Source organism: Oryzias latipes (genome assembly GCF_053564925.1).
Source record: "Oryzias latipes strain Hd-rR chromosome 1 unlocalized genomic scaffold, Olatipes_Hd-rR_3.1 chr1_Y".
In the NCBI taxonomy this organism is placed as follows: domain Eukaryota; kingdom Metazoa; phylum Chordata; class Actinopteri; order Beloniformes; family Adrianichthyidae; genus Oryzias; species Oryzias latipes.
In genome coordinates, this window is record NW_027616335.1 from 7,855,943 (window position 1) to 7,883,757 (window position 27,815).

Here is a 27,815-nt window from a genome sequence, read left to right on the forward strand (position 1 = left end):
ACAGTGGTAGTGGGCGAGTAAACGTGTACGTGCGAAACGTGTCCACTGCCAAGGACGACTGCAGTTCCAAACGACGTACATTTTTGGGGAAAAACTGAAACACTTTCCTCCTTAAAAATTAAATAAATAAAAACGGACTCCCTGTGGGCTTTCCATCCACCCCCACTTATTAGAAACCCCGTTTCCGCTGCCGTTTGTTCCTCACATCTAGTATTAATACGTCTGCCCAACCCACCGCCCACCGTCAAGCTCGCAGTCGCAGACAGGCGGAGCCGGGGCTCTGTGATGAGGAGGTCGCTCTGCAGCGGGGGTTTGCGTAACATTGCCATAAGAGGGTTTGGGTCGAGAGTAGCGCTTTCAGAATTGCTCTTCGTTTGTCACTGAGGTTGTGCGAGGAAACAAATAAGCCCATTCGAGAAGAATAAGGCGGCTACAGGGGCGGATTGGCGACTGCTGGTAAGTGAACGGTTCTTTAATTCAGGTACAGTTCAGAGCTAGTAGCACAATTAACGTGCAACTTGATAGTTTTGTCAACACTTTTATGGCCCACTTAACACAATAATGTGTTTTTGTTTTTAATTTACAAATTAAATGTATTTATTTTCCATTTTAAAATGAAATGTCTATAAACAGTTGGGATGGTTGTGCTCGTGTTACGCTATGTCATTCGTGGCTACTGCTAGCTAACGAGCCGCCGCCCATTTGGCTGTCCTCTCATAAACTGTGGCGTCAGAATGCTAACACGCCGAAATATGTTTAGCCAAACGTGGATGTCGGCGAGCTCATGCATCCACTGCCAGTCAGTGAGCTTTTACTTTTTCCCTCGTGGCCGTGCTTTTTGTTTGTGTTTTGTGCCATGTGCACAATAAAGCTCATCCGTCAGGGTTAAAAGCTTAACTCCGTGTCGGGGGGAGGTACCAAAAACCCCCCAGTGAAAACGCGTGGAGCTTCGTGCTGACAACTCTGGTGGCTTTGTGTGAACACAAAGTAGAACAAAGAGGCTTCTGCCTGATCCACTATTGAAACCCCCTAATGCTAACGGAGGAGAATTTAATTGAAAAAGTTGTCAGTCAACTCTCAGGAGTTCAGAGGTGCCAGAAGAATGATTATTGCGTTAAGATCTTGCTTTGGAAGGAGCTGTCATCCAGCCTGGATGTGTTTTTGCCATCTTTTTAAATGTTTAAAAACCCTTTCAAAACCAGTTATTACTGTAAGATCACTGGGAGAGGAGTTGTCTCTTGAGCATGAAAGAAAACTGACTGGTTTTGGTTTTCCTTTGATTGGAACACACCCCATACATTCCAGAACAGTCTACATTCAAATGATTCCGCACATCAAAATCTCTACTCTCACATACAGTTTTTGGTGTATGGTGCTGTCCCCCCCCTTTTTTTGTTTTCATTTATCTTGCACCATCCTTGTCAATTCCCACATTAACCAAGCAAATAAAAAGATCCTATAGTTTATAGAAGACTGGTGATGGATTAGTCATCATTTGTGATCACATATTTCAAAAACTAGTGTACTAACTAACCCCAACCTTCCCAAAAAAAAGAACTGCAGCACGCAGATCTGTGGGCATTATTTACATGTTGGTACACACAAGTCCTGGGGCCTGTTTCAGAAAGGAGGTTCAACCAACTCTGAGGTTAAACTTGAACTCTGAGTTGGTCAATCGAGAGATTAACAACTCTGAGTTTTCTGTTTCAGAGAAGCTGATCGGAGTTAGGTCAATCAATTCTGAGTGGACTGATTCGGAGTTAAGCGTGCGCACCGCGACTATAAGAAGCCATTATCAATGGAGCGGAGATATTACGAGTCACCATGGCAACCGTGGAAAAAAAGGGGTCTGCATATTTTTCGTCAGCTGAACTTGACGTGCTGCTGCAGAGTTACAGTGAATATGAGCACATATTCCAGAAGAAAAGCAACACCGCTGCATCTGCAAAACGGAGACCGTTAGCGTGGGAAAACATAGCTGCTCAAGTTAATGCGTAAGTTTGCATTTAAATCATTGTTATAAAATATTGGCTGTAATAACTTTTTAAATAGCGTAAGGTGTGAAATAAAAAATGGCGATTATTTAGGTGTACTTTTGAAGTGTTATTCCTGGTGTAATTGCATGAAATGCTGCACAGTGTACAGAACCAATCTGGGGGAAAAATGCATTTAACGTCGGTAATGTTTAGAGGACTTTTTTTGTTAACCTTCCCCTCTTGCAAACGTTGGTCAGTTTAATATTAATACATTCAATTGTGTTTTTAAAAGTGAGCTTATGTCTACCCTTGTATTGATCAAGTGGTATAGGTTTATATGGGATTAAGAAAGTAAGCAGTGCTAGCACATTGTGTTTCCAAAAAGTAATTGTTACATTAATCTAAGCCAATGTCCCTGATTTCATTTTCATGTAGATGAAATCCTGCAGGAATTAAAAGAACATGGCAGCAGCTAAAAATGAATTATAAAAACATAATTCAATCAGGTAAAATTTGAGCATGTCATGGATGTAGGCTTTGTTGACAATATTTGACATATGAAACATCTACATAGCAATACATATCTAATGTTGTTTTCATTGTATATATGTAATTGACTGCAACGAAAAACGGTAACGCTCAAACAAAAACGTATGGGGAAATGACAAAAAAATCGAGTCTAGGTCTCAAAATCCTTGCACGAAGTAAATGTAATTCTCTACGAATTAATGCAGCCTCCTCGTCTATTGGGTCCTCCAAAAAAGGACAAGCCATTCTTGTCACTTGTCTCTGTGTGACGGAAATTTGGGCAATGAAGGTTAAAGCGAAAAAATACCGCTTCGTCTTTAAAAAGGGGAGGGGACCGGCAGAAACCTTGAGTTTAGAGAATAAAACCTGCTCCCGACCAGGTTTGGTTCACAGCGTAAGTAACCATGGACACTGACTCCGAGTATAAGTTACCTCTCTTTCAGAAACGGGTTTGACTTACTCTGCTTCTCTGGTTTAACAAACCTCCCATTCTGAAACGGAAAACCCAGGGTTTCCCTGATTTCAGGGTTAACGCACTCAGAGTTTACACTTAACCTCCTATCTGAAACAGGCCCCAGATGTGTTTTTCTGTGGAAGGTAAAAAATGCTCAGATTCCTAGAATTCGATTGGCTGACCAAAACATATACAAATTAACATGAATTTTGGCTGTTACTTTACCTTCCACTTTCGGCTTCTCCCATCAGGGGTCGCCACAGCGAACAAGTCGCATGGTAAATTTGGCAATGTTTTACGCCGGATGCCCTTCCTGACGCAACCTTCTCAAGCCGGGCTTGGAACTGGCAGAGGTAGAGAAGGGAACAGGGAGCAGCCCGGAGTCGAACCCGGGTTTCACGGACGGAAGGCGCCGCAAACCAGCACGAGCTAAACTGGCTCCCTGAATTTTGGCTGTTACTATATTCTATTAATATACTACATATTGTGGTTGTACCATAATTTTTTACTTCCAAAAGTTGGCAAATGGGCTTTTATTTTTTTTTATCCTCTACCAGAAACCCCCTAAGTAAGTCCCATCTGTTATAGCACTGTCATCACAGAATTTGGGGAAATTTGACAACTAGCATTCGCATATTGGGATGAAGTCCAATTCAATTTTATTTGTATAGCCCAAATTCACAACAACAGTCGTCTTGATGGGCTTCGTATCGGTAATTGAAAAAGTGAAACATGAATTCAAAAAGATCATGAATACATAAGAGTTCAACAGGAAAATACTGAAATGAACTAACAAACTGACTAAGCTATACTGGCATCTCTGCCCTTAAGGCAGAGATGCCAGTGCAGAAACCTTGCAGAAACCTTAGGGGTGCCCACATAAAGGAGGGATCCTCCCCCAGGACGGACAGGCGATTTACCAGAACTCATAGAGAAGAATTAACTTATCTAACTCTACAACTACATAAATAAAGTCCAGCAGACGAGCTTCATCCAGGTACACGGTCAGGAACAGGAGCATGAATGAGCCAACTGGAATCTGGAAGCACTCCCACTCCCCAGGAGGGGAGAGGGAAAGGGGGACAATACGTGACTCGCACTGCACCAAACAGAGGCATGGGAAGAGAGAAGAGAAGAGAGTAGAGAAGAGAGGAAGGGTAGAAGTAGATGAGGATAGAACCCCAGTGCACCATAGCTACCCAAGCTTCAACTTCTAGCAGCCTACTAAAAACAAATTGTTATTGTTATTAATTTTAATTTAAACACATTAACATTAAGTTAAATAATCTCTGAATACTAACTAGTCTGACAATAAGCCTGTCCAAGGAGGAATGTTTTCAGTCTAACTTTGAATGTAGAAACTGTGTCGGCCTCTCTTACATGAGCTGGGAGCTTATTCCATAAAAAAAACAGCTTTCCTTTGCTTGTAGTCGTTTGTATCTGATGATACACATTAACAGAAATAAATAAAAAGGAGGAGTTAATCATGTGCCTTCACCCATGCACCAGTTTTCATCTTTTCCCCTTTCAATAGGTAGTGTTGATTTACCAAAACTTGGATTCTACTAATATTTCCTTTGAAAGTACAGTTGTGTAACTGTTCCGGGCGATAAGGCACCACTGCTGCAAGTAATAGGCTATTTTCAATTTGGCCAAAAACTTAGTTCAACACTTCTCAGTTAGATGAGATGCAACCGGGATATAGTGGTTAAAAATAATTACTCTTTTGTAATAGGAATTTTAGTTTCTTTGTACACACCGCTCTGAAATCTTTAAATATGTTCAAAAGGGGAAACGTGTCAGTGATTGCTACATTATACAACACTTTCTTCAGCCTTCCTGTGGGGTTGATGCAACAGTGCAGGGTTGCAACTCCGGAAAATCAACAGACGCAATGCACCTTTAAGGAGAATAGTAACCTCTTTGTTGGTTACAGACCGGAAGTTGAGTTTTGATGTTCACGTCTGAAAGTAACTAAAATTATGACTGAAATAACATATAAAATGTCCCTTCACTTTGTGGTGAGGGCTTCCATGTTCAAAACTTTCATGTTCACGCGTAGCCAGCAAGTTTCTCTGACCGTTTTCTGGCTCTACATACAAAAAGTGTGGGCATTGACTGTGCTTTGCAGGTTAAACCAGGTCAAACTTTGTCCAATTGAGGGCTTTGATTTTGTAGTGACATATGAATGGTGTCCCTTTTAAATCACAGAAGTGCCAACTGTTTGAAAATTGATCATGAAGGGGAAATTTATAATTGTGATTTGTGCCTGGCCAGAATTACAAGACACCACGTCTTTCATATCTCACAATTGATGTGTAAAAGGAAAAACCTGGAGTGAGATGTGCACCACTGCACTAAACCTCTCCAAACAGGTGGTAGACAGACGTATTCTAGCAAAAAGTACAAAAAGGAGTGAAAAAAAGAAACTCCTCCCTGCTTGTCCAGTGTGAACACTATAGTGTTATGTATTTAGTGTACACACACAAAAGTATATACCTATAATAAACAAAGATGCAGTTATAGGCCTTATAAGCCAAGAAATTACCACAAATAAAATAATAAATATAACACCAAGTTTTTTATTTTTAATTTGTAGCTTTGAGATTAGTGGTTTAGTTGCTGTTTGTCATTAAGGCTGCAGGGAACAGAAATAGTAAAGTGTTTACTTGAAGAAGGCAATGAGGTCATTTAAACATATGTTATCTAATAAAGCTTTAGTTACAACTCATCACATTTCTTTTGACCGGGGGGGGGGGGTATTCCAGAATGTTTAAGCTACCCTGACTTTAACCCTGAACTCTGTCTGAAATCCGCCTGAACTTGCTTACTCCGGGTATGTCAGTTCCAAAAGACTGGATATGAGTTTTTTTCACAACTCAAATTTACATATTTATCTAACTAAATGTCATGTTACTCCAATTCAATTAAATTTACCATATGTCCGACTTTAACATTACTCAACTAATCAGTAGGGGTGCTAAATAAACTCATCATCCTCTCCCTCCCTCTCACTCATGGTCCAGAAAGAATTAAACATAACAGGACAAATAACTCGGCAATACACAGTACAACAGCTAAACACATTTGGTCAAAAACCCACATTTAAACCCAAATCCATCCAGACAACCAAAGGGAATGGTATCCCACAATCCCTTGCGGTGCCGACCGAACAGCAGCACCAAAGTTACACCTACTTAATTGAATTAATTTGAATGAAAGTAAAAAAGTAAAAAGCCATATCTGGCTCTTTTGATGGCCACGTCTGGCTCACAGACAAACCTTTAATTATTTAAAAAAAAAAAAGTTTCATTAGACCTGTCCTTCTCGGGCGCGATGCAATGCAAGTTTGTAACAGCCTGAAACCTGTGAATTGCCTCCCGTCTTTGAGAATGAAACAGGGAAGGGGTAGTGGGCGCAGGCAGCAAGGTGAGCTGCGCTCTGACTAGAACACGCTGCCCGTCAAATCCCAAACACTGCAGCGTTTGAGGGTTGCTGTACTGACAATGTTTGGCTCCACGTCTGCATGTGAGCAGTCTCTCACATCTAAAGAACATTCAGACCAACGACGATCACGTTTAACGGATGAAAGTTTCAACGCCTGGATTAATCTTAAACTCACCATGTATCAACCAGACAAGACCATCAGCAAAACCACCATGCAGCACCAGAAGTCGCATTAATTCTAAGAAATACTCCTCATTTATTAGCAATAGCGTAATGTAGCGTCCCTTTCCCACACTGAGGCACGGAGACTTAACCTCTTTTAATGTTCTTTATTGTGGTTACTGCAGGCCGTAACAAACGGCGTACAACTAATTCAGCAACTCCTGAATCTCTTCCACCGAGAGCGTTCCCCCCGCTACTTTATATTCTCCCGCTCCCGAACCAGCCCTCCTATTTCCCTTATTCGGCCCACAGCTGAACCCATTGGTCAAAACTCCCCAACAACAGGCTGAGTGATAGAACTGAGGGCCAATCAACATCTTTGCTTGATGCGTTCAATGAACTCCGGAATTTAAAATGCGACCCAACAGCCACCCAGTCCAACTCAGTCGGCTACAATAACAATGTTATTAAAAGAATCCACAGACATATTGTACTTTAAAAGTGTTGAAATTACACAAAATGCACAAATTCACTTGTATTTTTAGTTTTAAACATATTGTATCCCTCTCACGAAATTACATTTAAAAATGTGTGCCGTTTATGGCTCTCTGGGCCAAAAAGGTTCCCGACCCCTGCCCTAAGAGCTCTATGACTTGCACAGGATTTAGATTTTCATCTTGTTGGTTGTCTTAGACACTCTTTCATAACGGAGAGGTTTATTTTTAGTGACAGTGATCCTATCCTCAGCAGACCAAGGCTCTTCTTACTTTAATGTAGATAGTTGTGAAATTACATTCCCTGGTGTGAGACTTGCTGCAAGAAAACCTATCTTAATTTGTATGACTTCTAACAGATCAGTAAAATATTTAAATTTAAACAACCTGATTTCTTTTGGTGTGAAACCACCTTTGATAATAAATGATCATATGAACCAATAAACATACTTGTAACTTTAAAGGAGCTGCAGAGAAAATGAACACTTTATGCCAAATGTTAACAGTTAAAGAAGCACTAAGAGTTCTAGGAAGTATGGAGAATAGAAATCCTAAAGAAATGTCACATTAAAATTTGACATTAAGCCTAAAAAAACAGTTTGTTTTAATTAAATTAAAAGTAGTTTGATGCATGTTTTTTATGTCTTGTATATACTTTACCTTTCAGAGTTCATATTTACATTGTTTTTGTAAAGATGTCATATCAGTGTTTTATCAGTTATTTTCATGTCATGATTTATGTTGAGTATTGCAGTTTTTACAGTAAATGGTAGTCAGTAATAATAAAAACTCACAAATTTCCGACTTAGATTTTTTCAAATGCCAGGTCTTTCAGGAAATGCTCACAGCTCCATCAGTAGCTGCGTTTACATTGACAAAAGTAATCGGAAAGAATGCCTGATCGGAAGAAAAATGCGTCATATAAACACGCCGTTCGGAACACTCTGCCCCAATCACTCGTTTGGATCAAAATTTCTTTCCGATCGAGATAGGTGGGTTATGCCGATTGTTTATCCGATCGTGTTGCATGTAAACAGTTCATTCTGATTGTGTGTCACTACTACTGTGGTTTACGTCACGCATAGAAAGTGCGGTGCTCCAGAGAAGGCAGAGCGCATACAGGAGCGACCAGCTGCTCAGCGCGAGTGAACCTTGTCTATGAGCAGAGCAGCCGGAATTATAGCTTTGTGTTTGCGGACAGACCAGTGCTGCTTTGTTACGTGTGCGCTCCGGGGGTCGAGGCTTCCGACCCGCCACTCTGGGTTGGCGGCTGCCGGACTCAGGAGAACCGTGTTTCCAAGCAGAGCTCGGACCGCCAGCTCACACAGCGGCTTTGGGACGGTGTGCGAACTTTTCAAAGCAGAATGTGTTTCAGTCCTTAGAAACCATTCAAACATTCACATGGATTTGTTTCCAGTCGTGTCCTGACAAAATAAAGGCTGATGTTGTTCCCACATATCAGCCAAGATGAAGATTGCAGCATTTCCCGCATGGATTTTGTGTTCATCAAAGGCTAAATGTTGTTAGCGCGTGTAGCCCACTCCTAACCCTGGGTTCCTCCAGCTCCGTTCTTCCACCAAAAAGAAGCACTGACCACACGGATTTAAAATAAAATGAGGAGCGAACAGACGCTTCATAATAATCATAATATTAATAACAGCATGTTTAGAAGATCAACTCCTATATTACCGAGCTGCCGCATAAATGTATATGGCAACTCAGTTTATTTACTCAATTCCTCTTTGGTATTTTCAACACTACTGCGCATGCCCAAATGATTCATTCCTACTGAAAGTGTGACCATGTGAATGTTTGTTCTAATCGGAAAAAGGTTTTCTGGGCCCATGTACACGGTTGAATTTTAATCCGACCATTGATCAAGATATTTTGCACATGGAACCACAGCTACTATTTCTGCCTTCATGTTCCATGTGCTGCTTACAGTGAAGTCAGTTAGTCTGTATCCTGTAATAACTGAAATACTTGAACATTTAAAAAGAAAAGATGGTAACCAAAAGTTGTGACAAATAATTCAAACATTTTAAAGTTTTTTTTGTATAAAAATAGTTATGTAGTAAAATGTAGTGTAGGTTGCAGCCTGACTGTAGACTTGTATAAATAGGCACATTAAGGAGCCTGTTGGTGCTTCTCATTACATAGTAGATTTATGCGTTAGTGGCCAGAATGTAAGTTGAGAATTATATTAACGTGAACATTTGACCACCACAGCCAGCACATTTTGAAGAACTCCTTGCTTTGCCTCAGAGGCTCGGGTGTTGGTCGCTGCCCTTTGGCATATTAAGTTTCAGATGAGCAAATCACAGCACCTATGGTGGTAAGCTAGTGGAAATTTCCACTTCTCAGTCAGATGGCATGCTGTAAATGTGATCTTGAGGGTTGCCGTCTGAATTTCAGCTGTGCAAAGTTACAGTGGACTCGAGGTTTGTTTGCAAAGGCTGTTTGATACGTGATAAACTAAACTAGAAATTGAAACTATAATTATTTTTGGGGCTTTCTGTGGGCATGGGTTTAAAGGATTTTTGCAGGATCATTGCCTAATCCTTTCACATTTGCCAGAAGTTGTAATAGTGTTTAAGTCCTTTTGTTGCTTATATGATGAAAAACTGGTTCATTCACTATTGATCGTGGTTCTGGAAAATCGATAGTTGGTTTGTCTTATTTGGGAAGTATTGCTGTAATCCTGTTGGTTAAGGGGCAAAGTTTGTTGTTGTTGTTGTCGTCGTCTGTTAACAATGTTACAGATGTGTAAATGCAGAACTTGACATATTTGTGATTTACAGGTTTTCCATTCAGACCTGCCTCAACTCGTATTAATCTTTGGGTTCTGTAAATCTTTAAAACTGATTTTTTTTTTTTCACATATTGGCAAAGTGAGTAATAACAATGTGCTGTGCTGTGGAGTTTGTTTTTGAATGGATTTCATTGTGGAAATAGCCATCAGGGTTGGAAACATTGTCATACAGAAAATATTGTATTTGCTCACTGAGTTGGGAAGTGTAAGTATCCCAAGAATTCCACCACTTGTTGGATTACAGTTCAGGAAGTGGAAAATTATAGGGAACTTTCACTTTGTATTCTTTTTGAATATTCACTCCTACAAATGAACTTGTTGGAGTAGCATTCCTGTTTGATTTGTGCCCTTATCCAGTATCCTTCTGTTTTCCATCACATTTAAGAGGAATTGTTTTGGCAGCAGTGTAGTTTAGGAGCTGGATAGATCAGTTGGTTGAGCGCAGGACTGGCATATGGGAATCAGGGTTTGATTCCCAGGAGAGTTTCAACCAATGTGGGTCCTGCCTTACTATGCATAATACTCCGGCGTAAAGATCTCTGCCAAACCACCTTTGGCAATTCCTGTCTGGATAAGCCGAAAGGTGAACAACAACTGACATAAATATAATTCATTTTAGTTACTAAAGGGGCTAACAGAAAAGTTCTTGTTTATCAAGTTTTCACCATTTAATATTTTTATGAATAGTGTAGTAGAAATAAAATTTGAAACGCCCTCTTGTCCTCACTTTCCCAGAGTGCTTAATATTAGACGTTTTAAGAATTTTCTTAGTTTTTTACGTCTATGTTTTTATCACAACAGAGTCTATATTTAAAAGTTTGCTTGTTTTCTGGTTTTTGTTTATAGAACCTGGTTCATGGAAACTGTTCGTCTGCCTTTCCTGTTGCTGCCTATTACATTTGCCTTTGTTTACAGGACTAATAGCCTTTTACTAAGTATTGCTGCCATTATTGTTTTGGTAATAATAGTAGTAATAGTGGCAGATTCACATTTTCTTCATTTCTATATAACTATTGACTTATCACTTCCTTGACCTACTTGATTTGTTTTCTTCTCTGCTCTTTATACAGTTTTTCTTTTCACATTTTAACAGTTTGAGCTGATGTTTTTATTTGCTAAGATTACTGTAAAACTGCTGTACTTTATAATTCATCACCCTGAATTAATGTGGGTTTATGACTATAACATATCTAACATAGTCACGATTTCAGGATCTAGCTGGTCAGAGCCTTTTTATTTACACACAAAATACTAAAATATGATTTCTTGAGTTATCAGATCTTTCATTTCAATATCTAAGCAAAATGTGATGAGATATCAAATGACCTTATGTAGATATCTACTCAAAAAACATATATTTCCTGACATGTTCCCATGTTTTCTCTCTGTGTTTTGTAGATTTACATCTCCATGTGTTAACAAAACAAGGGAACTGGAAGTTGCTTAAGATATGAGAGAGTTTGAAATTCAACACAGCCACTGCTGCTTTCTTGTTTGTACAAACCGGTCACAGCTTTAGTGCGTAGTTTGAATATTGTTGTTTACTGATTACAACATCAAAGATTGTAGGTTATGGTTCTTTTCTCATAGGTCTTCTTGACCTCTTTTCTTACAAGACTTAAATAGAACGTACAGCATGTTTGTCTAGGAAACAGACCACGTTATGGCTCATTGAAATGCAGGAAGATGTAGTTGTCGTTGTGGTGAGACAGCACTGCCCCAAAGAGTCATAGTAAGGAGGGGCTTGAGTGGGAAAAAAGGCGCAGAGAAAGGCAGGGGTCCACACATCTGAACAGACAGAAATCTGGTGAACCTCAAATCTCAAGAAGATATGTCGGCGTTTAGCTCTTCAACATGAAAGCACCAGAAGGGTACGTATACAAAGGTGTCTTGTGGTTTACATTTTTTATTTATTTACAGTTCTTTTATGGGTTGCTCAAATATTTTATTTTTGTTGTTGTTATGAGCAATGTGTAAGGCTAAAAAATAGGTTATCATGTCTTACGTGGCAGCTAAGTATCACATTTTTATTTTTTTTTTTGTAGTAGAAGAGATGGTTGGTGACTCTTCAGTGCTTGGTGAAGATATGGTTTCTAGCGGTTTAGGGATTCCTCTGTTTTGTAGCAGAGCACAGGTTTTTTAGGGAGTGGTGTATTGTTGTCAACAGTACAAGAGTGGGAAATGTCCCAGCTAAAGTTGGCCTTTTTCACCAGAGTGTAGTGTGGCAAAGTGAAGTTGTCTGGTGAGGGAAGGGAACAAGATAGCGTCCCAAAAAAAGCTGCAGTTATTCTGGTCTCATCTGCAACCTCCACCTCCTCCTCCTCCTCATCCTTGGGTTAGGCACAGACATGCCTGGTCTTGTTCCCTGTAACACACTGAGTAAAGGATCTTTACTATTAAGGCCCATCTTCGTGTTCTTTGACAGTTTAATAAGTTATGTTTTTAAATTAATGTTTGAAACATCAAAAGCACAAGTTTCAAACTGAACCTTTTTTTAAGAGGAGCACAACATGTTTTACTTTGAGAACCTTATGGAAATGTGTGGCCTTGTTTTGCTTGTAAAAACATGCATCAGTTGTGTTTGTAACAGTATGTAAATATGCAGGTGAATGAGTTTTTAAACCTGTGGTATTGATTTGTTTATTTATTTTTTGATTATTATTATTTATATATTTTTCAGAATGTACATTTATTCCAACAGTACCTGCATAATTTCATACATCTTAGACATTTTTTATTTAATTGGTTAGTTTTATACCATGTCTGTATGTAGTTGGTCATTATATCTATTTGATCCAGGTATTTAATAGAAGAATTCTTAAAAATTAGATCCAAATTTTCACTTTAAATTTATTTGTCTTATTTCTATCTGTTTTGCCGTCTTTTATTTATGTAAGTAATTATGCACTCATGCTACATTTCTTTCTCCTTACAGAATATCCATGAGCTCCGATTTTCCACACTACAGTTTCAGGATGCCAAATATAGGGTTCCAAAACCTTCCCCTTAATATCTACATCGTGGTGTTTGGGACAGCCATCTTTGTCTTCATCCTTAGCCTCCTCTTCTGCTGCTACCTAATAAGGTATGAGCCAAACTCAATTATTATTGGAATAGAATGGGATTATCTTAGAATGAGGACCTTTAGGATCATGTTGTTGGTCTGCTAGGATGGCGTCATTCTGGTTTTTCTTCTTTCTGGGAACTTTATTGGGTTTAGAAAAATACCAACAGTCCTATCCACTCTTTGAAAAGTTCTAAGATAAATTAGAAGATTGAATAAGAAGAAGCACATTTTTGTTCTTGAGATGAATTGTATTACCCTCAGGCCCTACCATATTTTTTGTATTTGCCTTACAAAATCAGATTATTGATGTGAGTACTCGTAAAGGAAAACCGCATACCTCTGACCCACCAAATAGGAAAATAAAAAAACAATCATGATGAAATGAATAAAATGCATACCAAATTGAGATATAATTGCATGATGCTTGTTAAAGCACATTTGGCGCTATTTTTCATTTTAACAAGCGGTTAATGTGGTTGAGAATCCCTTACAGTTGGTCAGAATGTTGAACAGCACAGTTTGGAAGGTAACACTGATACTAAAACTGGAACTATTTTTGTAAAAAAAAAAAAAAAAAAAAAATCGCCCCTCATCATTCTGTTAAATCCAATTTTCAGGGCAAATGGTAAGTACAATCAAAATACATTTAGCTCTTTATTTTCCCATTAAAAAAAAATACATTGTCTTTGATTCAGTACCATGATTCAAATTTACACAGTAAAGATTTTTATAAAAAAGAAAAGCTGCTAAAGCTGCATTCTCCCAAAGGACTGGGTCAGCAGGGATCATGTATGCATGAAACTGCATTGCTGCGTGTGCTAGTAAACATTTCTTTACAGACATTAAATGCATACAATGAGGGTTTCCTATTCAGAAAGTGAAGTCCTCTGTTACATCGCTCTTTCCTGCTTTTGACACAAGAGCGAAACCCCACTCTTCAAGCCGATGTGACATTCCCACAGAGCTCCATTTGCACACACCCTTTGACAGAAGGCAGACTCTCACAGAAATACTCAACCGCTTCTCTCAGTAAGACACGAGTCTGCGGAGACAGGTGAAAAATCTGTGTGGTTTGTATAAGCAGTAGGTGTGTTTATTTAGCGCTGGGTTTTTCTGTGGAGAAGCAAAAGCTGCAGTTGGGCTGTTGATGCATAGTTCAGTAATGTGTAAAATGGATGCAATGAAGGAGAAATGCATCACAGTGTAGTTCATTTTTTTTATTTACTTAGAAAAGTTTTAGTTGTTTGAAATAATCAATGATTTCAATAAAAGTGTAATAATTATGATTACATTGAGTTTACTAGTCTGACCCAGTTCCCTTTAAGTGTCACACATCAGTCAGCCATGACCCTCTGACCCTCGACCTTGCCCTTTCCCCTTGGGAGTCTCTGCACCTTCACTCACTGACTTCCTTCAAAATGTCAGTTTCTCTCCTAGACTGTGCTGTTTGTTTTACAGATTCCTCTCACTCAGCTGCGAGAGGTTAAGATTACTAGTAATGGAGGTAAATCTTACAAACTAATGAATTTCTCTTATCTCTGCTCTTTATCCCCACCCTCCGTTTCTGCAAATGTAAATCTCCCTCTCAGCACATAGATTCTGCTATTGATCCGTGCTTGTCTTATTATCTGTTCACTGTGTTCATTGAGTTGATGTTGAATCCGTTGATGCTCCACTCCTAACTTGGAGTTGTGCAAGCCTCTGTAGACGTCTCACCAAACCTGCAGTTTTTGATGTTCTGTAAGACTGATTTTGACTGTGTACATGTTTATTTGACTTCAAGTGTGGCTCTTAAAAAGAAAAAAGGAATTCTTTATTTTCGTATTTGTGTGCTTTTTGCATTACTAAATTAAATCATTAAAATTCCTCAGTGCAATCTTGAATATGTTACACAACTTTTACTCGTTTGTCCCTATTAACTTAACTTTTGGGCTGTTTTGTCTACATGAAAAAAGGTATTTTAATAGCCTGAACCTGAATCTGAAAAGTTATGTGGAAGGAACAATTCCCCTTTACTTTATTCTCTTCTTGTCATTTTTGTCCATTTTTCTTTACTGTTCTGGGATTTATAAATGTGTCTTTTTTGCCCGTTGTAAATCATTAATTAATCAGAGAAATGATCTGTCTTTGCCTCTCTCCAGGTTACGACACCAGGCGCACAAAGAACTATATGCATACAAACAAGTAAGAATGCACGTTTATGCTTTGTTGAAATTCAGGAAGTGACATCATTACCCAGTACTCTTCCACTGTAGCTACTGCGTCAGTTTGTTTGGCATTTCCTATGACACTTTAAGGGGATCATGAGGATCATCAATTTTCATTTTCAAAATAAACTGCTGTTTTTCACACGCGTGCCGTTCCAAAAGTTCACAGAAGCAGCAACTAGTGGCTCAGCTTAAAAATGGCATTTTAATAGACAGCACAATTTAAGCCAATAAAACAACAATATGGGTACAGATGGGACCAGGTCGTCCTGTTCCCAAATTGTGAAGCTTCAGCATAAAATCAGCCACGTTTAATAAAGCTCTTGAGCACACACAAACAAACACTGTGTTCAAACAGATGCTACTGTGACAGTGCCTCTGTACCTTTTTATTCATTAAGCACATTATGAGTTGTGGTCTGATAACGGCGCCACATCCAAGTCCTGCCTCGGTTTACACAAGACCATCAAACCCATAAAGTTTGTGCATTCACAAACAGCCGGCATGTATTTGTGAGAATCCATGTTCCAGAAATGAGTTGCTATAAAAACCAAGCATCTGTCCTTCGTTTAGTCTGACTTTTTATGAGACGGGTTTGAGTAAAGGGCTCCTTTATTTATTTTTAATGCTGGTATATAGATATCTATAGCTACACTGACCAAAAATATAAACGAAACACTTTTGTTATTGCTCCCATTTTTTTATGGTATGAACTCAAAGATGTGAAACGTTTTCCACATGCACAAAATAACCAGTTCTCTGAAATATTGTTCACAAATCTGTCTAAATCTGTGATAGTGAGCACTTCTCCTTTGCCAAGACAATCCATCCCACCTCGCAGGTGTGCCATATCAAGATGCTGATTAGACAGCATGATTATTGCACAGGTGTGCCTTAGACTGGCCACAAGAAAAGCCCACTCTGAAATCTTCAGTTGTATCACACAGCACGATGCAACAGATGTCGCAAGTTTTGAGGGAGTGTGCAATTGGCATGCTGATAGCAGGAATGTCCACCAGAGCTGTTGCTAGGGAATTGAATGTTCATTTCTCCACCATAAGCCGTCTCCAAAGGCGTTTCCGAGAATTTGGCAGCACATACAACCGGCCTCACAACCTCAGACCACGTGTAACCACACCAGCCCAAGACCTCCACATCCAGCATGTCCACCTCCAAGATCGTCTGAGACCAGCCACTCGGACAGCTGCTGAAACTATCGGTTTGCATAACCACAGAACTTCTGCACAAACTGTCAGATACCGTCTCCGGGAAGCTCATCTGCATGCTTGTCGTCCTCATCGAGGTCTCGACCTCACTCCAGTTCGTCGTCGTAACCGACTTGAGTGGGCAAATGCTCACATGCGATGGCGTCTGGCACGTTGGAGAGGTGTTCTCTTCACGGATGAATCCCAGTTTACACTTTTCAGGGCAGATAGCAGACAGCATGTGTGGTGTCATGTGGGTGAGCGGTTTTCTGATGTCAGTGTTGTGGATCGAGTATCGCCCATGGTGGTGGTGGGGTTAGGGTATGGGCAGGCATATGTTATGGGTGAAGAACACAGGTGCATTTCATTGATGGCCTTTTGAATGCACAGAGATACCATGACAAGATCCTGGGGCCCATTGTTGTGCCGTACATCCAACAATATCACCTCATGTTGCAGCATGATAATGGATGGCCCCATGTTGCAAGGATCTGTACACAATTCTTGGAAGCTGAAAACATCCCAGTTCTTGCATGGCCAGCATACTCACCGGACATGTCACCCATTGAGCATGTTTGGGATGCTCTGGATCGGCGTATACGACAGCATGTTCCAGTTCCTGCCAATATCCAGCAACTTCGCACAGCCATTGAAGAAGAGTGGACCAACATTCCACAGGCCACAATAGACAACCTGATCAACTGTATGCGAAGGAGATGTGTCGCACTTCATGAGGCAAATGGTGGTCACACCAGATACTGACTGGTTGTCTGAGTCCCCTGACCCCCTCAATAAAACAAAACTGAAGATTTCAGAGTGGGCTTTTCTTGTGGCCAGTCTAAGGCACACCTGTGCAATAATCATGCTGTCTAATCAGCATCTTGATATGGCACACCTGTGAGGTGGGATGGATTGTCTTGGCAAAGGAGAAGTGCTCACTATCACAGATTTAGACAGATTTGTGAACAATATTTCAGAGAACTGGTTATTTTGTGTATGTGGAAAATGTTTCACATCTTTGAGTTCATACCATAAAAAATGGGAGCAATAACAAAAGTGTTGCATTTATATTTTTGGTCAGTGTATATAGTGTATATAAACAGTATATATCTATCGGATGTCTTAATTCAATTATCTGCTAATTTTCCTTTTTGCCCCCTCAGGTCATCCAGAAAGAAAAGGTGAAAGAGCTAAATCTGCATGAGGTAAGAACGTGCTATCTCTGGCACTGCAGTATAAGAATGTCTTGTTCCAGTCCTCAGAGTGAAAGATCAACTCTTTTAACAAACCTAGACAAGCGCACTCTGTACTTTGATAGCAATTTGTACATTTTAAATGTGCAAATCCTGCCTTATTAATGATAAAACAATGTATTATTTTGTCGTTTCTGTGTTGCATTTGTCCAGAAATGGGAAATAAACTAGTTTCTGGAAGAATACTGAATTTGAATTGGGTAATACACATGAGATGCAGACGCACGCTATCCTCTGTTGTCTTTTTTTGTGAGCTGTTGAGACACACTCATGGCCTATTGTTTGTCATTCACATGACTTAGTTTCATGACGATCATGTAGTTTAATCATGAGTTCCCTCCCTGGTCTTATTACATAATTTTTCATGTCAGTCTAGCTTTGTTGGAAAATTACAAGTAACGTTTAAAGAAACAGACCTAGCTTTACTTTAAAGTCTTCACTCAAATAACCCAATTCCCAGAAAAGTGTAGCACAAAGGAAAGCTTTTAACAGTTTTTGGTTGGAATTTCCCGGTCTGTGTTTGAGCTTCATGCTCTGCTGTTTGTGTTGAGAGAAACTCAGACATCAGAAAGCGTTATGTGAGGGATGTCTGGGACAGACAAGCCGAACTAATGACCTTCCAGGTCATGAATAGAGGCATAATAACTGCCTGAGTGAAAGACCTGTTTATAGAAGCACAAGACAATCTTGGAGACGCGTCAACATTTTATGGAATGTGTAGAAAAGGAGTGGGATCAGTTTGCGGGTCTTTGCATGCTCAAGTGTTTTTTCATGCGTTAGTCAACCCAGTCTTCTAAAAAGGTTCTCCTTTTGAAGACCGGCTTAAAGTGAACCTAACAAGGATTATGTAAGGAAAAAAACGAATGGCATAAATGTTTGTACACAAAGTGATACTGATGGGATTATTTGATAAGAGCTTTAAGCTCCAAATATAGCAGCGGTGTCTTCTTAAAAACGTATACATGCGAGGCTCTCTGACTTTTCTTGATTGTTAATAAAAACACACACAGAAAAAAGAAGTCTATTTTGGAGTTGACTGTCTGGACCAGATGTTTTGGGATATTCAAAAAATACTGTCTTAAAAAGAGTGTATAATACTCAAAAAAATGTTAACATTTTGAAGTAGGAATATCTAAACACTTTTCCCACACATAAATCCTATTTTAAGCCCTTCAATGGTCCAACTGTTCTTATTTCTAGACCATAATCATCTGAAAGTGACACTAGAATGACACATTTTAAGATAAATTTGTCTAGTAAATTAAATGTAAAGGTGTTTACTTCCAGACTTCTGTCCCACTGTTCTGTGTATTTGTACTGTTGGGAGTCTAATACGACTTTCCTGTTTCCCCAAATTAAGAAAGTCTGTTTATTAAAAAAAAAAGACCAGTCATCGTTTGCAAATCTAACTTCTACTTAAAAATATTATGTAAAAGTTTAAAAAAAGAACTCGTTTTAAGGAAGCCGACGGGCCGGCGTGCTCTTCACCTCCGCTCCGCTCCTCAGAAATTCGCACTGCCCCTTCCTCAGATGCAAAAGTCTCTTACACGCGTTTTTGGGTTGTCTTGAGCTTTTGTGATGAACCGGAGGAGACGCGTTACTGGAAAAAAAACAAAAAAAAAACAGCGAATATTGAAACGCGAATAAGCTTACAGTATAGATGAGCTGGTCCACAAGTTAATTGGCTAAAACTCTCGATATAAGGCAGTATTAAAGAAATGCGCTAAAGTAAACCTCTGTTTTGCAAGGTTTATGTAAGGCAATGAGGAATAAAAGGTTGCTTTTTGTAGTTTAATCGTTTTCATGACCACTGTGATTGTGACATAAAAACCTCTTTAAAAACATTTACCTCTTCATTAGTAAAGGAGAGAAAAGCAGACTTCCTAAGGAGATATTTCTTTACCCAAGACTCCAAAAGAGGGGCTGGCCAAGGGCCCCCATGCTGTTCTTTTCATCCACAGTTTTCCATCAAGCTATAAAGAACAGAACATTTTTTTCTTTTTCTTTTTCTTTTAAAGGAATTTGTGTTGCTAACTAAAAGTAATTGTTGCTGGGTTCGACAGCCAAAACCAAAGAGTGAAAATAAACTCTTCAGCCATTAAAGACCCCGTTGAGGTTTTGCATGGGAAACACTGGTCGGACCAACAATTGCTTTTCCAGTCCTCCCATTGTGAACTGCTTTGCTGGCCATTGCTCACTCTTGGAGCAGACTGATAGGTGTGGACACAGTTCAGTCAGCTCAGGAAAAAGGTTTCTTCTGCTCCCAGCTGCTAAGAGATCATTCCACACGCTCCTACTGACACATCTGCTCTGACTGTTAAATCCTTTCCCGGTCTTTTTACCTGCCCATACCCTGGAGAGATTCCACAATCTGCAGCTGTTGTTGACATGGTTTGGTGACCCCTACGTTAAAAGGTCATTCACACATTTGCTGGTTTTAAATCTCAGCTTCTCTGTTTCACATGTCGCGCGTTCCTACTCAGAACGCCAAACCTCACGTTGACCTCTGATGCCCTGCATGTGCCATTTGCAATTTGAAATGAACTGAGAAATCGGCAAAACCATTAAGGGACAAATAAAAGTGCAATGTTTTGATAGAAAAAACAGATGAAATTAAGAGTTCAAGAAAGAAAAAAGACTTATTTTGACTTGTAAATATTTAGTTCCACTGAGGATCACTCGACATGTGCAGCGATGTCTTTTGTCCCTGTGCAGAGTGTGTGGTCCTTGGATTTAAATCTATCGTAGCCAGAGGACGGGTATCTGTGGATTGGCGCTGTCACAGAAGCAGCAGGGCACAAAACTGCAGCCTGGCATGTGTCTCTTGGTTATGAGGTCCCTGTAATCAAATGACAAGGAGATTAAACGATCTCTGCTGACGTCTGGATTTGTTAGAGGATCTCTTGATTCACCAAAAATATGGCTGAGAGGTTCTTGAAAACTGGTCACACTTGATGATTGGATGTAGTTGTTGGACTACTTTTTTTTTTTTAATCCATACATGTGTTGTCACCCAGCTAGTAACCAAATCATGAGTTCTCAAATGTGATTTTAATTTGGAAATGGCAACAAAAAAGGATTCTTGATTAATATGGGACACACGGTTACACCCCACTGCCTTTAGATTTTCTTCTTTCTTACTTTCTCATTTGTCAGCAAAAAAGTAATTGAACATATCTTTATATAATACCATGACTCAACTTCAAGACGTCACCTGGATGAATGAGAATCGTTTACATATCTCTATGAATGTTTCTAGCCTCACAGATGACATTTTCCTCCTAAAGGAGACTAACAAAAGGACTTCTAAAGTTCTAAAAGTCTGCAATCCATATTTGTGAAAGTGGTACATGCATTGCGGTAAATTTTATTCTAGAATATAATAATATACGGTAACCAGATGTAGGGATTTGGAGAAAAGAATTATAATAGCGCTGCCATAAGTAAAAAAGAGAAATAAGTATAATTGTTAGTTTTTATTTATTTTTTGCTTATTTTACTTCTGTTTCTGTAGAATTTACTAAAAAATGAATGCTATACATAAATTTTGAAAGGTAGAACTAAATGGTCTAGTTTTTCACGTATAAATTAGAAGACTTTGTTCATTTCCTTACAAACATGCATGGATGTAAAAAAAGGCGTACACACTATTTCCTCTAAATTTCTTACAACTGTATCCAAGGAAAAGTGATTCTACATTTCTATGTGTGCTTTCCTGGTAATAACAAGCTCTTTCATGACCTTTAGTGCATATGTGCACCAGTGTTTAGAAAAAACCTGCATCTCCATGCTTAAATCAGTATAAATGTCACACGTTGTGCTTGTTAAAGGTGTGTGTCCATTCCAAACAAAGACAAACATCTGTTTCGTAGAAATTCCTTGATGTTATCACTGGACATACGGGATGAAAACTGGCTGATTTATGCTAGTAAAATGGATGTTTGAAGGACTATAAAAAGAAAAAAACATAAAATAAAATTCTAAGAATGATCAAACATTCAAAGTTACTTTACAGCTTTTTCTAAGAGGCGTTTGATTGGAACAGCGGCCGTGTGTTTTTTTCTTTCAGATATGTGCTGTATGCTTGGAGGAGTTCAAACAAAAAGATGAGCTGGGGATTTGCCCGTGCAAACATGCCTTTCATAGGAAGTAAGTACATGCTTTTATATAAACGAATACATACACACACACTGCAAAGGATGCATGGATCAGTGCAGATTTACTTCATGATATAGATCATTAATATGCATCCTTTCATGTTCATATTATAGGTATATTACATCAAAAGACGCAGGTTTATCCCACGCTTCTTTCAGGCTCCACTATTTCAGCAGAGTTGTTTACGACAGCGTGATACGTCCCTTGACCTACTTTTTTCCCACCGGTTGTCACAAGGGTGATGACCGTTCGCGGCACACACTGTGTTCACAAGTAGAGACGTGCTGTTCATGGGAGGGAAGGAAAAGTTGTTGTGGTTTTTTTATGACAAGACGATCAACCTTACTGTAACAGTAATCTACAAATGACTCGCTATTATCATCAAAAAGGAAGATATTTCTCAAAAGTAAAGAAAAATCAGAACACATCTGTTGCAATTTTCCATCTCCCTCTCCATTTGCCTCCCATCAACACAAATCACCAATTAATCATACAGTACTGACCTCATGGCTGTGGTTTTATTGTGAAAGCACCCAAAAGCCGATGAAGTCAGTACAGTTACTGAACTAGAAATGGGCTTCGATGAATGTTGGATCTGACAGAGATGGCAGTGTTACTGCTCTCTCTGCTGCAACAAAGACACTAAATGGAGTTTAGCAAAGCTTAAATCACGACTGACTTTACGGGGGGGAAAAGGGCAAACCTGTATGAGGCATACAAACATGGATGAGGTCATAGGTCACTCAGTGAGCCCGTAGGGTGAAAATGTTTGTGCACTTTTTGTCTTTGGACATTCTGTGAGTGACAGGTCAAAGTAAACACTTTAGAAACACGTGAGGGAAAGTAGGTGAGACAAACAACTAGAGTGTGGTGTGAGGGCGTCGTACAACAGCGTCACCCGTGCACGCAACTTATATTAGCCTTGTAACCCTTGTTTTATCTTTATTGGATTTATAACTTGTGTTTGAGGGGAGGGGAGGATGCTTTGTTTCGTTTGCGTATTGTTGTTTTGTTATGTGTGGGACTGAGGCTTCGGACTGCGATCCGTCCCGCCGCTCTGGGTTAGCGGCTGCTGGACTCAGGAGAACCGTGTCTCCGGGCAGAGCTCGGACCGCCAGCTCACACAGCGGCTTTGGGGCGGTGTGTGAGCTTTTCAAAGCAGAAATGTCGCTCAGTCCTTAGAAACATTTCAAACATTCACGTGGATTTGTGTTTCCAGTTGTGTCCTGACAAAATAAAGGCTGATGTTATTCCCACATATCAGCCAAGATGCAGATTGCAGCGTTTCCCGCATGGGTTTTGTGTTCATCAAAGGCTAAATGTTGTTAGCTCATGTTAGCCTTCTTCCAGCTCCGTTCCACAAAAAAAGCACTGAGCACACGGATTAAAACTAAAATGAGCGAACAGGCGCTTCATAATATTCATAACATTAATAAAAGCACATTTAGAAGATCGTCTCGTATTACGGAGCTGCTGCATGAATGCATATGGCAGCAGTTTGTTTACAACGGGACTCATTTCCTCTTCCGGTATTTTCAACATTACTGCGCATGCCCAAATGATTTATTCTGACCGAAAGTGTGACCCATGTGAACGATTGTTCTTATCGGAAAACGTTTTCTGATCCCATGTACACGGTTGAATTTTAATCTGACCATTGATCCGATCAAGATATTTTGCACATGTAACCGCGGCTACTGACCCCACAAGACGGGTATCGGCGTGTTCAGCGCCATCAAAGGCACATTAACGGTGGGATCTGAAGAGCTGTACCCCACAAGATGCCAAAAGGGATAAATACTTCATGGTACACATACCACACACACGACAATCCCACGTTCCACTTTCACAACGTCCCTTGAGTTAGCCACACTAACTTTAAGGGAACTGCAAGACACACCCACACTCCTTAAGATGCAGGCGCTCCTCTCTACGACCTACGATTCGTACGATTCGACCCCCGTATGGTCACATTTTAGTTTCAGATTTGTTGCTTGTTATTACATCAGAGATGTAATGGCCAAAAGAAATTGCGTTGATTCGGCCTGTAAAAAGAAAACGGCATCACAGTAATAAATAGGAGGAGCACATTTGCAGGTCAAACACTGGTCTGTAGGGCAAGAACAACAGAGTGAGACATCAGTCCTTAGGTAATTTCAGAACCTTGAGATGTTTCAGGAGGCTGATGGCAGTGGAATATGACTATGCATGACTAATGTGGTATTTTATATTTTAAAATTGAACTAAATGAGCATTTGGTTGGCTTTTTAAACCATGACCAATTCCTGTCTCCCAGGTGCCTCATCAAGTGGCTGGAGGTTAGGAAAGTGTGCCCGCTGTGCAACATGCCCGTCCTCCAACTGGCCCAGCAGGCCGGCAGCACAGAGCCCCCCGCTCCTGTTCCGCAGCCTTTGCCCGGAGTTGAGAACCTGGTGTAGCAGAACTGACACGGTACACAAAAGACCCGCCCATAAACATCCCTTCACTGGCACACCTGGACAGCTGGGTGTGAGAGCACGGACAGAAGAAAACAAAACAGTGCTTCTGCAGCCGTCATTATCATCATCATTGTCATCCTCACCTCCCGTCTTTGCATTCATTCACAAGAGGATTTTCTTCACATTAGCTCCAGCCGGTAATGAACTGTTTCTCTCAACATGGACGATGAGGACAAAAGCCGACGCCGAGGAGCTTTCATTTATGTTCTTGTCACAACCAAAGCACTTTTCTGGGGACACCAGCGACAGGAGGAAAAAAAACACACAAGCCAAGAACTTTAATACACTAAAGTCTATAATTTCTTCTTTTTTTTTTTTTTTTTAAACAAGCACTTTATCAAACCGTAATTGCTTGTGGATCTTAGTCCCAAGGCAATGTTATATATTTTATCCAATGTTTTAGTGTAAATAACAAATCCTAGTGTTTCAGCTTGAGTTGATGAACTTTGATTTAAAAACTAACATCTCAAAGGGACAGTAGGAACTCTGCTGGTGAATATCAGAGAACATGGAGAAGGGTTTGCACACAAACATGAAGTTACAGTCAAAACAACCAATGAATGTTTTGGCTGACTTGAATGTGAAGATCTGGACGGTAACACAGTGATGCTCTGCCACTCCAGGAGTTCCTTAAGACTTTTGCTTCAACAGAAAATCCAACATTCAAAGTTACTGCTGCCAACATTAAACTGGAATTAGCGAGTGTAGCCAAATGCTTGGCGTGTATACGAAGCCTCCAGGTGATGCACATTTGCAGATGATGCGTTTATGTGCAGCTGCATTGTGTGAACGGTTGAAGGTTCCAGTGGATGGCTTTGAACAGAAAGCAAAAGTGGCAAACTTTTTTTTTTTTTTTTAGAGAAAGTACCTTCACATATCTCTCAGCAAAGCTGAACAAACTCCTCCTCTACGTCACAACTGCACACTTTTCTAATTTAATTTTAATTAGTACTGTTGCATCAGGAGAACAGGTTTACGGTTTGGCACCTGCACCACAACCACTGCCTTCAGCAGAGCCACCAGCCCAGCTTTTGGCTGTCAGCAACACTGCCAGAGTGGGGCGGTCAGCAGGTTGCAGTGGAACAGCAGTTTCATTCATGCAGGCTCACATATTGGACAGTTCAGCCTTTGGGCTGCAGCGTTCTGGTGCTTTCGTCTCTGCCTCTTTCTGTGCGGTACAGGGTGCTTTTGTTCTGGGCTACACTGACTCTGAGCTCTGCTTTTGTTTGGCCGCTTTAAGGAAATTGGTGGTTTTGAGAAGTTTTTCTGCACAGACTCTTGAGTGACATCGGAGGGGAAAAACAGTCATCTGTATCCGTATGCTACCAAGAAGTGGCAATGAAGGATTTTTCTTTTTTCTTCTCATGAGAATGAATGTTTGGTGAGAATTAGATCATGTGGCGACGGCTCAATTCACAACTGACCCAAAAATGAAAATAGATTAAATTATTCTGATTGCTCTTTCCTGTTGTTGGAATAACAACCAACCAAGTATTATTAGGTCATAGTAACAGACATTGTTTAGTTCTGAATGTAAAAGGCCAAACGATGTCATCCTCTAGCTAGAAGAAGTTGATTCTCTTCACACAGTAGCTCGTTTAAATGGAGCTTTTCTCAAACTGTCATTTAGGAAAGAGCTTACAACGTTATCAAGGTTTGTCTGTGCTTTAAACGCTTTGTAATGAAATAAAATAGAGAATAATTGAGAATTAACAAAAAATGTTGAATTTTAATGATTTGAACTAAACTATCAATGCAGTAATACATGTTCTTAGTATACCTCTTCAACAAATCTGATTGTAGCTTTACCTGCACTCAGTTGGATGGTTTTATTTTTAGCACTGTTACAAAGAGAGCAATGTTTAAAAAAAAAAAAAGTTACGCTGCATTTTGCTCAAGCAAAGTGTTGTCTCCTAACTCAAATTTTTCGTTTCGGTTAAATCGCTCCTCAAACAGTGGAGAGGATGGTTTCTGGGAATTCTCTGGGGAGTTTTCTGGGAAAATGCTGTAAAAACACAAAGAGGTTTTATGACTTTACACAGAGTACGGCCTCAGATGTAAATTTAAAAAAAATAAGACTTTAGATTTGGAGAGCTTTAAACATTTGATTTGTTATAACTGAAGCTCTTCTCTCAACTAATTGGAACAAAAAAGAAGTTCCCGTAGACGTTGGCATCTTTACTGTCTTTGTTTTTTTAAATAATTTTTACTGCTTAAAGTACGATTTCATAATCCCAGAAATATTTGTCTAAACAAAGATTTGTTAGCATTAGATTTGTCACTGAATGTATGTTCTGTGTGAGAAAGAAGCAGAGATTTAATGTGAAAGCATGTTACTTAACGATGGTTACTTTGCCACTTACATTGTTAAATGTCGTCCAGAAAAGAAAGTTCTTTGTAATGTAGTCAGCAGCTGACACCTTCCTGCCATTTCTGCCTTTTTGTTTTTTCATTCTGATGATCTTTTTTCTTCACCTGAGCTTCCTGACTTGCCTCCTCTGTAATGCACCGAGCCCTTTTGAAGTGCCAACTAAAAAAAAAAACGTTAAATGTAAGAATGCATTTTTATTTCTTTTCTTTTTTTTAAGAGGGAGTCCTTGTGAAGTATCCTCCTAAAAACCGGACTGAATCAGTCATGAATACATGAATGTCTTCCCACAGCTGAAATCATCATTGACGTCAGTGTTAAAAATAGTCGCACAGTTAGGAACACGGTCTCACAATGACAAAACCAGCGATTTGTGCCCAATGAGAAGGCGTGAGCGATGCTCTGAGGTGTTTGTGTGACGGTTGGCTGGGCCAGGAACGCCTCTCCCAAATTAGGGAGGAGGATAAAAAGAGACAAAAGTGGTCCTTTTCTTTTGCAGTTGAGTTTGATCGTATCTTCCAGTACTTCTTTTTATTTATTTTCACTGCCTTCTTGAACTGAACCTTTCTTCTGTGTGTTTGGTTATATTTATTTCTGGGTAGCTTTTAAAAACTCTCAAATAACCTGCCCCCCCCCACCCCCACCCCACCACCACCTTGTCCAGGCACCCCTCTTCCTTTCTTTTTGTATTTATTTTTAACACTGATTGTTTGTGAACCATCACAGACATTGTTTGTAAAACTAAGAATTCTGCAGCAGAATATTTTTGAACACAGTTTGCTGTACAGTATTTGTAAACTATTTTTGTATATTGCTATTTGGAAGAAATTAATATGCATTTTCTTTTCTTGTTTTTGCTAATTTTGTGTTTTCTTCATTTAATATAAAATGTTGCATGTGACTGACTTGAAATGTAAATAAAAAAATTCCAAATTTTGGAAGTATTAATTCTGTTCCTTTCTTTGCATGAACAGTAATGCATTTATAAAAATGTATCTGAGGTTACAAGTGTTAGATTACTGAGTCCAAATTTTATCAATTTCTCGTTAGCATTTTAATTTGATTATACGGTAGCTGAACTGTAACTTACAACAAGATTGAGTGAAACGTTTAGCAGCTAATAAACCAAGAAGTCTTTCAGAGAAATTGCATTTTTCTTTACTCCATTTTTAAAGAGGATTGTGGT

At 39.5% G+C, this 27,815-nt stretch overlaps 1 protein-coding gene across 3 annotated transcripts; it reads left to right on the top strand.

Annotated features, from left to right (window-relative positions):
• Positions 1-27,577, top strand: LOC101163789 (RING finger protein 24). 3 transcript variants are annotated; one of them, XM_004065886.5, is made up of 6 exons: positions 1-456; positions 12,809-12,958; positions 15,082-15,124; positions 17,516-17,557; positions 21,675-21,754; positions 24,060-27,577. In XM_004065886.5, exons 2-6 carry the CDS (start codon positions 12,816-12,818, stop codon positions 24,199-24,201), a joined length of 450 nt encoding a protein of 149 aa, XP_004065934.1. In that variant the 5' UTR covers positions 1-456; positions 12,809-12,815; the 3' UTR covers positions 24,202-27,577. The 3 variants fall into 3 exon arrangements, with proteins under 3 accessions (XP_004065934.1, XP_011474254.1, XP_011474249.1); XM_011475952.4 differs by having other exon boundaries at positions 234-481; XM_011475947.4 differs by lacking the exon at positions 1-456 and adding an exon at positions 11,593-11,744.
• The last annotated feature ends 238 nt before the right edge of the window (positions 27,578-27,815 follow it).